At 36.5% G+C, this 14,655-nt stretch overlaps 1 protein-coding gene across 2 annotated transcripts in view; it reads left to right on the top strand.

Annotated features, from left to right (window-relative positions):
- Positions 1-14,655, top strand: part of PCNX1 (pecanex 1) — an 88,848-nt gene that overhangs the window by 55,104 nt on the left and 19,089 nt on the right. For both annotated transcript variants that reach the window (XM_059473437.1, XM_059473435.1), the window contains 12 exons: positions 852-961; positions 2,600-2,705; positions 4,517-4,609; positions 6,110-6,260; positions 7,869-8,010; positions 9,343-9,520; positions 9,909-10,017; positions 10,618-10,747; positions 11,795-11,853; positions 12,611-12,826; positions 13,209-13,462; positions 14,413-14,643. In XM_059473437.1, coding sequence (XP_059329420.1) covers positions 852-961; positions 2,600-2,705; positions 4,517-4,609; positions 6,110-6,260; positions 7,869-8,010; positions 9,343-9,520; positions 9,909-10,017; positions 10,618-10,747; positions 11,795-11,853; positions 12,611-12,826; positions 13,209-13,462; positions 14,413-14,643 — 1,779 coding nt within the window. The remainder of the gene's footprint in view (positions 1-851; positions 962-2,599; positions 2,706-4,516; positions 4,610-6,109; positions 6,261-7,868; positions 8,011-9,342; positions 9,521-9,908; positions 10,018-10,617; positions 10,748-11,794; positions 11,854-12,610; positions 12,827-13,208; positions 13,463-14,412; positions 14,644-14,655) is intronic.

Here is a 14,655-nt window from a genome sequence, read left to right as displayed (position 1 = left end):
ATAGTTTGTAGTGTCAAAGTGAAGATATGTTCCTATCTGAAGAGGAGAGTTAAAGAGTTAGCTGACCAAGGAACACACATACACTCCCCCATATCCACCCTGTTTTCCTTGCTTGAAATGTTGTTTGAAAACAGTATGGAGTGTGATGCTGATTCTGTTTATTAATTTCAGGTGTTTTTCAATATCAGACATACTCAGTTTACAATGAATTGTAGCACATGTGGGTCCAATTCAGAGTTGGCTGGCTTTTCCACTTTATCACAGAGAGTAGAAAGTTCTAGAGGGGTTACTCCCATGATACTCTCACCTGCAGGACATCATTAGCTTTTTGTGAATTTCTGCACTTGTCTCATTAGCCTTTGGTAAACACATCCATTTAAGACAAGCAAGCTTTAGCAAGGAATAACTCTTTCAGCTTTGTAGATCCAGTGCAGATCAGGAAAACACAAATAAAGCCGCTGTTTAATCTGCATTCCGCACATTAGGAAAAATAAATCATGTAGTGTTCATAATACACATGTAATGTTCAAAATTAAGAAGTGACTAAATACAGCTCTTAAAAGTCTGTGGTCTCAAGGAATGCAGGAAATGCTTCATCAGGGTTATGAGAAATAATGACTGTTTAATGATTAAGATGGTGTAGATTTGAGAGATGTACACTGCTAGAGTTTTTGATCTGTAGTTAGACATTGGTAAAGATGGAACAATATTTTTGTACAAAAAGGCCTGGCTTATTTTTGTGGAGTTGTAGTTAATTTCTCCATTCTCTGTGATACACGTAATTCTTGTGTGTCAGGTAAAGTGGTGTGTACTTTGTCTCCTTTTTATTAACATTTTGGTTCTGTCTCCAGGATTCCTGGGATGGGCAGCATATTCCAGTTCTCTTCTCCATATTTTGTGGTTTGTTAGTGGCAATATCGTATCATCTCAGCAGACAAAGCAGTGACCCTTCTGTACTTTTGTAAGTGACTTAGTTTATATCTCTTCCCTAATGAAGAAGCAAGTTGCAAGGAAAAACTACAAATAATGTTACTACTTAGTATTGTTTGAGCTTGTACTCACCAGCACTAATCAAAAGTAGTATATTCTTGGTTCAATGGTTATAAATTCTCCTAGTTCCTTCTCTAGCAATGACCTTTTTTGTGACTTCTGGTAAATTGCTTACATGCCAGAATCTGATTTAATTGCCTGCTGATGTTCTCCAAAATGTCAGTCAGGTGCCATGTTTGTGCTGCTGGATTTGTTTGGAATAACACGTACCCTTATTGTGTTTAAAGAAGTGCTCAAGGCACTGGTTTAAGCTGAAGTCTCCAGAGTGACTTCTTGAATACTTCCACTTCATTTGTTGATATATTCTTCTATTGAATTTGTGCTCCAAACACTTGTTCAAATAATTATGCTAAATTATAAGGATATATTTTTGTGATGAGTATTCCCATATAGCATGTGGAAACAGGTATTCCTGTTATTCTGTGCTGGAGCAGAGAATGCTACTGATCTGATGCTAAGGGTGTTTGATTCAGTTAATAACGATACATGTAAAACAAAACAGTTCCAGTAGGAGAAACACCCCCCCCAGAATAACCAATAAAAGCTTAGTCACATACCTAGGTGAGGTAGACTTGAACTTGGATTTAAGTGTAGCCATAATGTTGGATTAATTTGATAAATATTGGCTGGGGGTAGATAGTGAAGGACCTCCTCTGTGAACAACAAAACTAATGATTCATGAATGTTTACACCAGAGGAAATTTCTTAGCTATGGGTTGACTACTAAGCCTTGTCCAATTAATCTTAGTTCAGTTGATATGAGGTTCTTTTCCCTGGATACTTGTTCTTTTGGTCTTTCCAAAAACTAAAGCCTGGATATTCATGTTTGATTGTGGTACAGTTAAGCATTGTAATACATTGCAATATGTAATGTCCTTTGAAGATCTAGGGCTCATTCTGTACTGATCTTCTGTCCATAAAATGAAATAATATTTCTGCACTAAGTAGGGTGTTGTAATCACACTGAGAAGTTGTGAGACAGCTTGTTAAGACTAATAACATTGCACGTGGGCTTCTAAAAGCTTCGGTGTGAGGTTTTGGAGCTTCAGTATCAGCAAGGCCTGCTAAGAATTTAGAAGTTTAGTCAGTGTGACTAATTCATTAATTAAAACAGGCTAGAATAGGTTTCCTTTGTTGTTGCTGTTGAATCAAACCAAAGAATTCATGGTTTTTTAAATGGCATTGCCAAATAGGCTACTTCCAAATTTTGCACATATCTGTTCAGTTATTTATGAGTTGAAGTTTTGTTTCATGAGTGCTGAATTTCATTTATAATTCAGTTATTGTTCAATTACTCCTGTGTTGCTACTAGAGAAACTGCAGTTTGAACATCAGGCTACTGCTCTTTAATAGTCACTGTATTGTAAAACAGCGAAAGAATTATTTTATAAGGTTGAAATATCTGTGAATTTGCTCAGCTATGTGAAAGCACTGATGTGCCAAAATTAATTTTTTGTGGTCAATTTGTAATAGAACTTCTGACTTTGTTATTATTATAAAACCACATCGAACAATACATGCTTTTCAGTGGGATTTTTTGTCTTTTAAGCTCTTTAGTGCAATCAAAATTTTTTCCTAATTCTGAAGACAAAAACCCTGAAGATCCTCTGTCTGAAGTAAAAGATCCTTTACCTGAGAAGCTTAGAAATTCTGTGGTAAGTAGGCTTTTTTATTAATTTTTGAATTCCATTTAAGCATTTACTTTGTGTTGGTTTATATAGCATCCATCCAGATCTTGCTTAGATCACACTTGTCACCTAGCAAGGTCCTAGTTGGAATGGATATCACAGCATTTCCTTTCAGTCTGCAGCTGAACTCATGTGCTACACCTAGGAGTGTAATGCTGATATTGCAATTTTAAGTTAAAAGCAGAGGGAGTTGGAATTCCCTAGTGTGGATACAGTGAAGTATCACTAAGGATCTTCTTTTATCTTTATAATAATAGATGATGCTTGTTTTTGTGTAGAAGTTAGTGGGAAAGAGTTAATGGTGGCAAAACTATATTAATTCAGTGTTTCTAATAGTTGTGAGGAAGAGCTTTGTTCTTGCTGTTCCAGAAGTAGAAATTAAAAATTGAAAGTATTTTGGGGCTTTTTGTGGTTTGTTTGGGTGGTCTAAGTTTTATCAGATGTAACCTTTCCATTTACTTAAACACTAATTTGAATTTTTAGTGCAAATGCACTAAAAATATAAAGAATAATGTTTAAATATTACTGCTAAAGAATGTGTTTAAATATTACTACTAAAGAATATTGTTTAAATATTACTACTTCCATATTTATGGAAGTAGTAATATTTAAACATTCTTTTTGACACAATGTAGCAATAAGTAAGAGACTTAAGCTTAATATGTTCAACTTGTACCAATGAAGGTTGAATATGCATTTAGCTTTGTGTAGGGCTCAGCTTTAGGCTGAGCTCTATAGCTGGGTTTTTCATAATACAGCAGTTAGAAATATGATGAGGTGCAGTGTGTGGAAACTGCAAATAAATATTTAGAGCAGAGAAACTGCAATTCTTTTAACATTTAGCAGGAAAGAGTTACCACAGGAGCTGCAAGCTCCTCTTTGAGCTCTCAAACTGTGGTGTTAGTCTCCAGAGGGGCAGAGGAGCTGAGGATTTTGATAGTCTTTCTTACTGTGGTTTTTAAAATCAGGACAACTGATTTAAAAAAAGCAAGTTGTAGCCCAAGAAGTTAAGGCTTTGCAGCAATAATTTCTGTGTGTAATTATTTGTCCAATTTTGGAGTAGATAATCCTTTAATGTTTTTCTGGGCTGTAAATGTTGATGCTGTTTTTACAGAGTGGGAACAAATCTACACTTGAGGCCCTAAGTACGCATTGCCCCCTTGTGGCTGCGGCGGCATTACAGGTCTTGAGGCAGGGCTTGCCCGTTAGCAGTGGCTTGTTTTCGTTGTTTGGGAGTAATGGAAAATTCAGACTCGTTCCTCGGCGTCATTCCAAAGCTATACTGTACCCTTCTACAAAGTCAGAAGAGGATTAAAGAGCCTGGTTGTTTCACCTGGCTGGTAGCTTGGCCTCAGCAGCACTCATCCAGGGCTCTTAATTGCCCTGTAGACTAAGCACTAATTAGATCATAAAGGGGAAATGTGATTGTCCCTTCCAGTGCTTTCATCAGGGGACCCTTACACCACCTCACAGTCCAGGATTAGAGAAAATATTTGATGTATTGATTTGTCCTGCCCTACTGTGAGTCTTTTGCTTAGCTGAACTGATGCTCTTAGCGGTAATGTTTGTCTTGTGAAATTTCACCTAACTTCAGTGGAAGTAGTTAACACTAGCATAATTTAAAAAAATCTTTAATCAGTTTCAGTGTTACTGCATTTGTGTATTAAGGAGGTATTGAAATGTTGCACTCTATCTCGGGGATAGTTTCCAACTTTAATGATTCTAACAGGTCAGTCAAAGCTGGTATTTTCTAAAATTATTTTATTTTGACTCCACAGAGTGAACGATTGCAGTCTGACCTGATAGTGTGTATAGTGATTGGTGTCCTCTATTTTGCAATTCATGTCAGTACAGTATTTACAGTTTTACAGGTAAGATGTTACCTTGTGTCTTCAATTTGCCTTCTGTATGCAAATACTGTGGTGTGATATAAAGTGTGTTCTGGTAGCTCGCTGAGTCTTCTGGGTAATTTTAGCCAGTATTTAAACTTATAGCATAAGTACGTGACTGACTGAAGGTCTTCACTTGTATGTACTCAAAAGATCATCTTCCTTAGCTCTTTCCTAGTTTCTTCCTATGTTTTAGATTTTTATTATAGCCTCTAAAACAAAACACCCTCTTTTGAATCATCGATCTCAAATAGCGTCAGAATTGTTTTGAAATAAGGAAAAATGAAACTTCAAAACAATGTTTAAAATGTTTTGTGCCTTAAGTATGAGAGGCTAAACCTTGACTCAGCAGTTCCATGCTGGCATGGCTCTTTGTAGACTGTAGTATAGGGCAGTATGCCTTTATTGGAATGATTATTTACAGGACTTCAAAGATCATTTGAGTTTAAAGTTTTTGACTTGTCATTGTAGCTAGTGCTTTGGATACTTTTAATGTGTATCTGTGGCTCTTGGTGATAATGGCATGGGACTAGATCCTGTGCTTCAGTTTAGGTAAGGTGTTTCCCTCAAGAGCTGCAGTTACTGAGTTTCTTATTTTGCTGTTCCTATTATAGAGCCATTGGCTAGCTGATGAATAACCCTATGTAAGGCAAATGAAAATTTCTGGCATGTATTTTAGAATACATGCTGCATAAAGTAAGAAACTAATTTTTAAAAGCATATGCATTTAGGTAATTTCATGTCTCCATGGTGAAGTGCATTACTTAAGCATGTGTACTTGTGCTTTCTGAGGAAAATATCCCTTCTATTATTGTGTTGCGGGATTTCAACACTTCCCCCATGTTTGAGAGACTGGGCTGTATGCTCTTCACTAGTTGTATATTTCAATAGGCTTGGGCTTCACAGAATTCACCAAGAGCTTATGACAAGATAATGCAATCCTAGTTTTGCAGTTATCTAGACTTATGTAGAATTTTAGAGAAAATTCTAATGTGTAGAAAGCATTGTTGTGAAATTCAACCATCATCCCTTGTTAATTTTACAGTATTTTGTGACTTCTATGGAAGGGATTGGTCTTGTGGGAGGCTTCTTACCTTCTCAAGTGAATGTGAAACTAATGATTTGCGTATACCTCCTTTTATCTAGCAGATGGAAATGTAAATTGGGTTCAGCCTTTAGAGAATAATACCTTTATAAAATGCATATGGGTCAGAAGCAATGGACTGTGAAAAAAGATTGGTGTACTTTTTTTACTTGAAAGTACATTTCATCTTAGTGAAAATTGGTTAGATATGAAGGTTTTTTTTCTCACAGGGTTTCTTGTTTTATCTTAAAATTGGTAGTACAGTTTCTCATGAAGAGATGCATTAGTGTATTGAAGGAGCATGTGCTCATATGCTGGAAAATATACTAACAAAGTAATATTTTATGTTTTTTATGAAACACATAAAAGGTCTTAATTTCTTCAATTGTTTTTTTTAGCCTATTTTAAGTTATGTTCTCTATGCATTGGTGGGTACGGTGGGCTTTGTGACCCATTATGTTCTGCCTCAACTCCGAAAGCAGCTTCCTTGGCATTGCTTTTCTCACCCGCTGCTGAAAACCAAGGAATACCATCAGTTTGAAGTCCGGAGTAAGTATTGTCTGTAACACTTCCTTCAACTTGCTGTAGCTAGCTGCTCACCAACTTGTGTTACCTATTGATTTACTTCATCTCTTTACTCTTCTCACCACTGGAATTTCATTGCATCTGATCTATAAATGTATTTGTTTGTCAGTTCCTCATGCTTTGATTCCATGACATTTTATGTATCTCTTAACTGATGATGATAATGTGAGTGGTAATGTTATCTCAGAGCAGTTCCATTAAAACATAGTCTACAAAATCTTGAGTGGTAAAGTTTGTGCTTGTGATTGCCTCAATAATTTTTCATAAAGATTGTGTTTCGCTCTGTATTTCCTCAACATTAAGTTTTCAGATATTTTAGAGGATTAGCTGTGGCGAGTGCTGGTGGAGACTTCATCCTGGCACTTACTTGGTTTTTAATAGTATCGTTGACATGTTTAACAACAGAAAATAGTGGTCAACTGATAGATGAAGACACCAAGGGGCCAGTCTTACAGCTTGATCTGCATAGATATGTGCTTGCAGCTTAACATGTTAGGCTGTTGGCCTATGTTAGACTTCAGCATTAGGCTAAAGCCTATGTTTTCTAGGAATTTTTCTCCAGAGATGCAAAAAAGATGAAGTTACACTGCTTATTAGTTTTCCAGAATGGATAAATGTTGTGGTTGATTGTGGGGATTTCACTGTTGGAATGTTTTTATTGTTAACAGCAGACTTAAAAAACTCCTGTCTAAACTGCCTTGGACAAAACTGAAACTATTTTGCTTTTTCTGTTCAAATAATTGTCAAAACACGAGAGTATTCTGCTGCTTTCAGGAGCAGAGAATTACCAGAATTGATTTACAAACTCTACCTTTGTAGCAGCCATTCAGTGTGGTCTTTTCATTGATGTCTAACTTGTGGGATTTTTTTTCCCAGTGATTTCATGTAAAGATGGATAAATATGAATAGCAATTGTAGTATGATGTCAGACTTTTATCTGGAAGAAGTAAAAAGTGCAACTAAATGCATTGAGTCTTTAATCTCTAAAACTAGAAAAGGTGCAGTTGTTGCCCTTTATGTAGGCATCAATGTTTACCACAACTTTTGACATTAAATCTTCTAGCCTATATTGTAGAGCAAATTTTTTAATCTTAATTTAGAGTAATTTGAAACACACCTTACAATTCTTGTAGAAGTGTGAAAGAAGTTGCTCAAGTGACAGACATTTATGTTGGCGGGTTACATAGGCTCTTCTGTAGATCTGTAAATCAGGAGTCCTTCAAATTGAATAGGGTTGAAAAACATCCTTTTGTGTGAGAGAAAAGGCATAATTTCAAACAGCTTCATCAATAGCAATGTTGAAATTATTGAAGAGGTGGAACCCAGTTTGTTTCCTTCTGCATACAGTAAGCAAGTAGCTTGCCAACTGTTCTGTTGTTGTGTGAACAGTGCAAAAATTCTACTGGGGCTGCTGACAGGAACTTCTCTTTATTTTGCTTAAATAAACTACCAAAGTTCATTGTAAGAAAACAGTTGTTCCAAGTTGATTAAATGAAGAGTCTTTATTTTATAACCAAGTGTTTTTGATTTGACAGTGCCATCTGATTTCTTCTTTTTAATATATCTTGACAGATGCTGCACATGTTATGTGGTTTGAGAAACTTCACATTTGGCTCCTTTTTGTAGAGAAGAATGTTATCTATCCACTGATAGTCCTCAATGAGCTTAGTAGCAGCGCTAAGAATATTGCTAGTCCAAAGAAACTGGATACTGAGTAAGTAGAAAAGGCTATTAAGTAATCTTGAGTATGTCTGCTGTGGTGGGAAATGAAATAGTGGCTTCTGGCATCCATGGGAAGACAGAATGCCTTAATGGTATCGTCTTAAGGCAAGGAATAAATAAAGTTTTTCTTTATTTGAAAGCCTGTATCAAGCTGACTTAAACTGATTGGAGTATTACACTGTTAAACAGAACACTCCTGCAAAGATAAATCATTCAACTCCTAGCATATACTGTGAAGATGACATGCTGTGGAATTACCTAGTACTGTGATAAGTTTACAGAGTCTATAGTATGATTATCCAGATGGCACGTTCAAGATAGTGTTGATATGTTCAGGTAGTTTATCAAGTGTAAATTTCACACTTGCTCTCGGAGTTGGTGTGCCAGTGTGCTGCCCCTCTGCACCTTTCTTCACTCATCAAGGAATTCCCCAGGCTTCCTAGCCCCTATGTATAATCCATATCCAGATGGAATTGCACACTGCTTCTTAAATTGAATCTTAGTTATAATCCCTTGAGCAGTGTATCTGACTGTCTCAGCAAATGATAGCTCAGTAATAAGCCCTGCATTTTTTGCCTCCAAGAAACAGTAACCAGGTGTCTTTTTTGGATTTGAAATTCTATTCTTAGGAATAAAGGACTATAAATATTGAAACTAAACAGAAAATATTTTGGGAGGCAAGTTGTTAGATTTATTTTGTGGGGTGGTGTGTGGCTTTTTTGGCTTTCTTAATTTTAATCCTTGCATCTAGTAAGTTCTTGCTTTGGGCTCATTATCACAGTCACTATGAGACCTTTGGGAGGAACGTTGCTGTTATGTTACTTTAACTTCTTTTTTTTAATAACCCTTTGGTAGGTCAGTTGCTATGTCTGAAAAAAATTGCTGTTCCCTCAATAGAAATTAGAGCAGTATAGTCATGCAGGAAATGATAATCCAGTGTTCATTAACGTCCTCTTGATGATTAATCTAGCACTTTTGCATTTTAGTATTCATAACCTAAAGACCAAGTTTTTCTTCAGACCACAAGGATATTTCATCTCCTAATTATTTTTTTTCTTTTTTAGTGGCATGCTTAGAAATAATCTTGAACATTGATTGGCTTGAGAGTACTGATGAAAAGATTTAGATAGTAACCTTAAAAAAAAATCAGATGTTATCTTTAAAAAAAACCAACTAATCATTAACACCCTTTGCCCCCAGTTCCAAAAGCAAACCCAAATCAAAGTTTGAAGAGATTGATATTGCATGACAGCATAGCTTAAGCGGTCTTTAAACCCCTTTCAGATAACAGGTAATAACTGTTTTGTGTGACTTCCTTACACAGGTTGGGTGCTTTAATGATCACAATAGCTGGCTTGAAGTTACTGCGTTCATCATTCAGTAGCCCAACGTGCCAGTATGTCACTGTTATTTTCACAGTGCTCTTCTTTACTTTTGATTACAAAAGTTTTACTGAGACCATGCTGCTAGATCTCTTCTTCATGTCCATACTCTTCAGCAAGGTAACTTTTCACTCTGTTTTTAGGTTTTTCAGTTCATCCAAAGGGGAAAACACATGGATAGTCCTATCTGATAGGTAATCTTGCAGATTCTCAGTCTATTGTACTGTAATAGATATACTGTAAGGCAGCTAAGACTTCTCTTTCCCAAAGCATTTCTGTGGGCTTGAGAAACCATATGTAAGTTTCTAAATACCTCCTGAGTTTGTATGTAGAACTAGGAAGTGCATCTTATGTGACTTGCTTTTATAATGACATCCTTTTTCAAAGTGTCAAAGCTTCTAGTAGATCAGTAAGAACTCTAGGATTACCAGTAAATTCCTCAGGATGCAAGACATGTTGATTGTTAGTGAAAATACTGAATTGTTTTTCTCTTTTTTTTCCCCTGTAGCTTTGGGAACTCTTTTATAAATTGAGATTTGTATATACCTACATTGCTCCCTGGCAGATCACATGGGGGTCTGCCTTCCATGCTTTTGCCCAGCCCTTTGCTGTGCCACGTATCCTTTGAAAAAGCAAACCTTCTTCTGAAGCCATCTATTTACAACTTCTGAATACTGCATTGTAATGGATTCTGTGTTATGGGGTAAAACTGCTGAAAGAGCAGGTTTGTCTAGTGAGTATTACAAAGAAGCTGTGCACGCTTTCTGCCTTGTTACAATGCTGTGAATTATATTGTAATGGTAGGAATAGCATTCCTGATGTAAAAAAAACATGGACCAGAAGCAATTCTGAAAATCACATGATTTTCCTTTTGATAGTAATTCCCTTTGACAGGAGTCATTATGGTTTTAGTCCTTGAGTTTTGCATTTTAAACTTTTGTAGGCTGGTTTGAATGGAGTGTATTGAATGTAGTATTTTCAACTGAATTTTTGGGAATGACTGTCATGTCTAGTGCCAGATTTCCATCTATTTCTGTTTTTAAAAACAAAAAGAATCCCCTTAATGCTGGAAATCCTACAAACATCTTTGCTGCATAGAAATTCATAGAGATCTTGTTTTACTCTTCATTAGTGTTGCTGTCTGTATTGAACACAATCACAGGAGCTAAGAAAAAGGCAGTTGTTGCCTTGCTTTCCTTAATTCTCTTATCCTACAGATTCTGCCATGTTGTTTGTCCAAGCAGTTGTGTCAGCTTTCTTCTCTACTCCACTGAATCCTTTTCTGGGAAGTGCAATATTCATCACTTCATATGCCAGGCCTGTCAAATTCTGGGAAAGAGACTACAAGTAGGTGAAACGAGAAAGTTTTAAGTAATTTGTTTTTAATAGACTAGGTACGGCTGAGATGTTGGTTTGGGGCGGTTTTTTGGTTGTTTTTTTTTTTTTTTTTAACTTGTGACTTTCTGTTATTGTTTTTCCCCAGAGAAAACTAGTATAAAGCATTGAAAGTTTTCACTGAACTTGTTTCTGAAATACTGTAGCAGCTGGTTTTTTCATTTGCTTCAGCTGCTAAAGTAATTTCTACATAGTGGTATGCCATCCTGGTATTTTAAACATGAAATTTATGGTATCGTGAAGTGTAATTTTAATCAAAAGGTGAGTTTATGTATAAAAAGTTTTTGAGGGTCACTTCATAGGTGTATTTTACCTGTGTTCATTATTGTTCTGCTCACAGCAAAACTGGCTAAACTTAATACAAAAATATTTCAAAGTAATTGGGTTTTTTTGTTCAAGATGGGTTTAGTAGTAAAAGAATCTTCAGGCCAGAATATGTTTTTTGTTTTATTTCTCTTACGCTATCAGCAATAGAGAGGTTATCAGACCAATAAAATATTATATTAACAGAATAGGGCAAGTTGAATGGGTATTTCTGGTATTTCTTATTTTCCTTCTAACATTAGAACAGTTTAATTGCAATGTTCCAAATCTTAGATTAAAGCATTATAGTTGTAGTTTCAGATAATGAAAGAACTGTCTAAAAATTAATCTTTCACTAAAGTCCACTGAAATGTTAGCTGGGCTGATTTAATTGGTCCTAATTTATTCTCACATCTAAAACTTTGATACCTAAGAAAATGTATGCACTTTCATCTAAAGTGCAAGATTATTCTATTGCTATTTACTGTGGACAAACTTTATTAGGCATTATAATGCTATCATACACAAAAAATACTTTTGCATATGAGAAGAGCAGAAAATATGCATCTTAAATTATTTTAAAGTAACTTTTTGAAACTATTTCACTGGGAATATTGAACACTATATTATTAGTTTCTTTGCTTAGACATTCTTGCAGTAATGTATTTTGCATTAAGTGTGATTTATTCTTTTCAGCACAAAACGTGTGGATCATTCAAATACTAGACTGGCTTCGCAGCTGGATCGGAATCCAGGTAGCTCTCCTAGATGGATTTTGATAGCTGGTTTGGAGTTTTTAGGGAATTGGGTTTTTTTTTGGGGGGGGGTGGCATTTGGGAAGTGGGTTGGTGGGTTTCTTTTTTTTTTTTTTAGGGGTGAGTTTTCTTCTAGTGCCTTTTTTTTTCCCCAAATGTAAATGGCTTTTTGTTGGATTTTTATAAGATTCATGATCACTTTGCCCTCTGATCTTGTCCAACAGCTGTCACTCTGTCTACTGTTCGTTTTTCTTCTGTCATCTCTCTTGCTTTATTCTTTAGGCTCTCCCATAAGTGTTTTGATTTCACTCTTAGGTTTGCATTTACCTTTTTATTTATAATTGTAGCAGGCATTAAACTGTTTTGCTTTTTATTATTCAGTAATTTAAAAAGTACCAAGTATTGTTTGAGGGTGTCTCATTGTCATGGTAATGAGTACAACAGACATCACTGAGATGTCTGTGCTCCATTTGCTTTTGCACTTTATTATCTTGAATAGGTTGATGGCAGATGCACGAATGGAACTGAAGGAATAATTTGGGAAATGGAGGAGTGACTAAGAAAAAATGTGGTTCAAAATACAAATGTCGCTTGAGATTCATTTGGAGTAGTTGTCTCATAAAAAGGGGGAAGTGGGGGATAGAGTATAACCTTGAAACAGTATTGTGGTTAAGAATAAGATAGGATTCGATGTGAAGTAAATCAAGCTGGATGTTTTTCTGCAGTTTCAGATAACCTAAATCCAATCTTCCTGCAGGTTCAGATGATAACAACCTGAATTCTATCTTCTATGAGCATTTAACCCGTTCCCTTCAGCACAGCTTATGTGGAGACTTGTTGTTGGGTCGCTGGGGAAACTACAGTACTGGGGACTGCTTCATCCTAGCCTCTGACTACCTCAATGCACTAGTACACCTTATAGAGATAGGAAACGGCTTGGTCACCTTCCAGCTGAGGGGGCTTGAATTCAGAGGTGAGTGTCTTAGATGTCCTTAGCTGTCTGCACTAAAAAGTAGGCTTCTGCTTTAGAAATTGAAGTTATTTTCAGTTCTGTCCTGTTAGTAAATTGCTTTGAAAATGGCCTGCAAGGCCTCTTGATGCTCATGTCACGTGGCACTAAGTCCCTCTTTCCATTTTAGTGCAACATGGCTACTTGTTAGTGAAACCTTACTAAAATGGGATCCTAGAGTGATAAATTAAACTATCTAAATCCTTTGCGTTTGTTGGTGGATAGTTCACTTAGTGTTAAAAGAATTTAATTTGAAATAGCTTGAAATTTCAAGTCTTCTTAAACACAAGTTCACATTAAAGCAATCATATAAAGCATTCAAATCTTTCTTCTATTTTCTCCTAAGGAACTTACTGTCAGCAACGAGAAGTTGAGGCCATCACTGAAGGCGTTGAGGAAGATGAAGGTTTTTGTTGCTGTGAACCGGGCCACCTTCCTCACATGCTTTCCTTTAATGCAGCCTTTGGGCAGCGTTGGCTGGCTTGGGAAGTGCTTGTAACAAAGTATGTTCTGGAGGGTTACAGCATCACTGACAACAGCGCAGCTTCCATGCTCCAAGTCTTTGATCTCCGGAAAATTCTTACCACCTACTATGTGAAGGTGCGGTTCGGCTCAGTGCAGCCCGTGGGGGGAGGCTGGCTGGGCTACACCTGGGAACTGCTCAATGTCTTGAACTCGTCATGTCTGTCACATGAGGATCATGGGCTGAGGTGGTAATTATAGATGTATGAATACCTCCTGCAAAGGAGGACAGTTTCTTGTGTTCATGGTGACTCAGTAGTCCAGCACCTGAGCAGGACAATGACCCTGCACTCTAGATCAGAGAGAGGACACCTCCTAGCTGAAGCTGCAATAGGGACTTCAAAACTGTTACTGAAATACAATAGCTCGGTTGTAAAAGAAAAGTTGGTTAGTTTGTTTCTTTAGAGAAAGCCAAGCTGCTTTGGTCTTCATAAGCTGTCCAAAGCTATCTTTGGTTCTCAAAAAAGAAACAAGCCCTCTTTTCCAATTCTAAGATTACTCTAACCTCTAACCTTTTAGGTAATCAGTGCACTAATTGAGATTTTTCATAAGCTACTCTTTCTGAGAGCTGAAAATGTTCAGGTTAATATATTTCCAAGATACTTACTCACACATGCACTCAAGTTGTTCCCTAGCACAGGGGTCTTAAATTGTTTTGTGTTGTAGCTTTTTAAAAAAATTTAGAATTCTTTAGAAATTCTGTATCTAAGCCTCTGTGTTAACTAAATAAAAATTTCTGTGTATTTGTTTTCTGCAAAAATTACAACTATCCTATCCCATCCTTTTTTTCCTTTCCTTATTCCTTCAGTGTAGGCTTCAAAATCTTGATGTCTTTGAAAAATACTCCTATACGCCACCTGTGTTGTGTTTTCTATGCAAATCTGTTGTACCTGTGAGCAGTATCAATACTACTGTTTATCAGTTCTGTTCATCTTCACCAAAAAAATTCAAATAAGTTTAAACACTGAGATGGATGGGGTTTTTTAAATTGCAGTATTGACTCATATTTTTAACTGCTACTGTTTCAGGGAATCATCTATTATGTCACAACCTCCCCCAAGCTAGAGGAATGGTTAGCTAACGAGACCATGCAGGAGGGCCTGCGGCTGTGCACAGACCGCAATTATGTGGATGTAGACCCAACATTTAACCCCAATATTGATGAGGATTATGACCACCGTCTGGCAGGGATCTCACGAGAGAGCTTCTGTATGATATATTTGAACTGGATAGAATATTGCTGCTCTCGAAGAGAAAAGGTAAGGATGGTG

The sequence above is a fragment of the Ammospiza nelsoni genome, chromosome 6 (genome assembly GCF_027579445.1).
Source record: "Ammospiza nelsoni isolate bAmmNel1 chromosome 6, bAmmNel1.pri, whole genome shotgun sequence".
Lineage (NCBI taxonomy): Eukaryota > Metazoa > Chordata > Aves > Passeriformes > Passerellidae > Ammospiza > Ammospiza nelsoni.
Note: the sequence above shows the minus strand (reverse complement) of the source record. Positions and strands in the feature narration are given on the sequence as shown.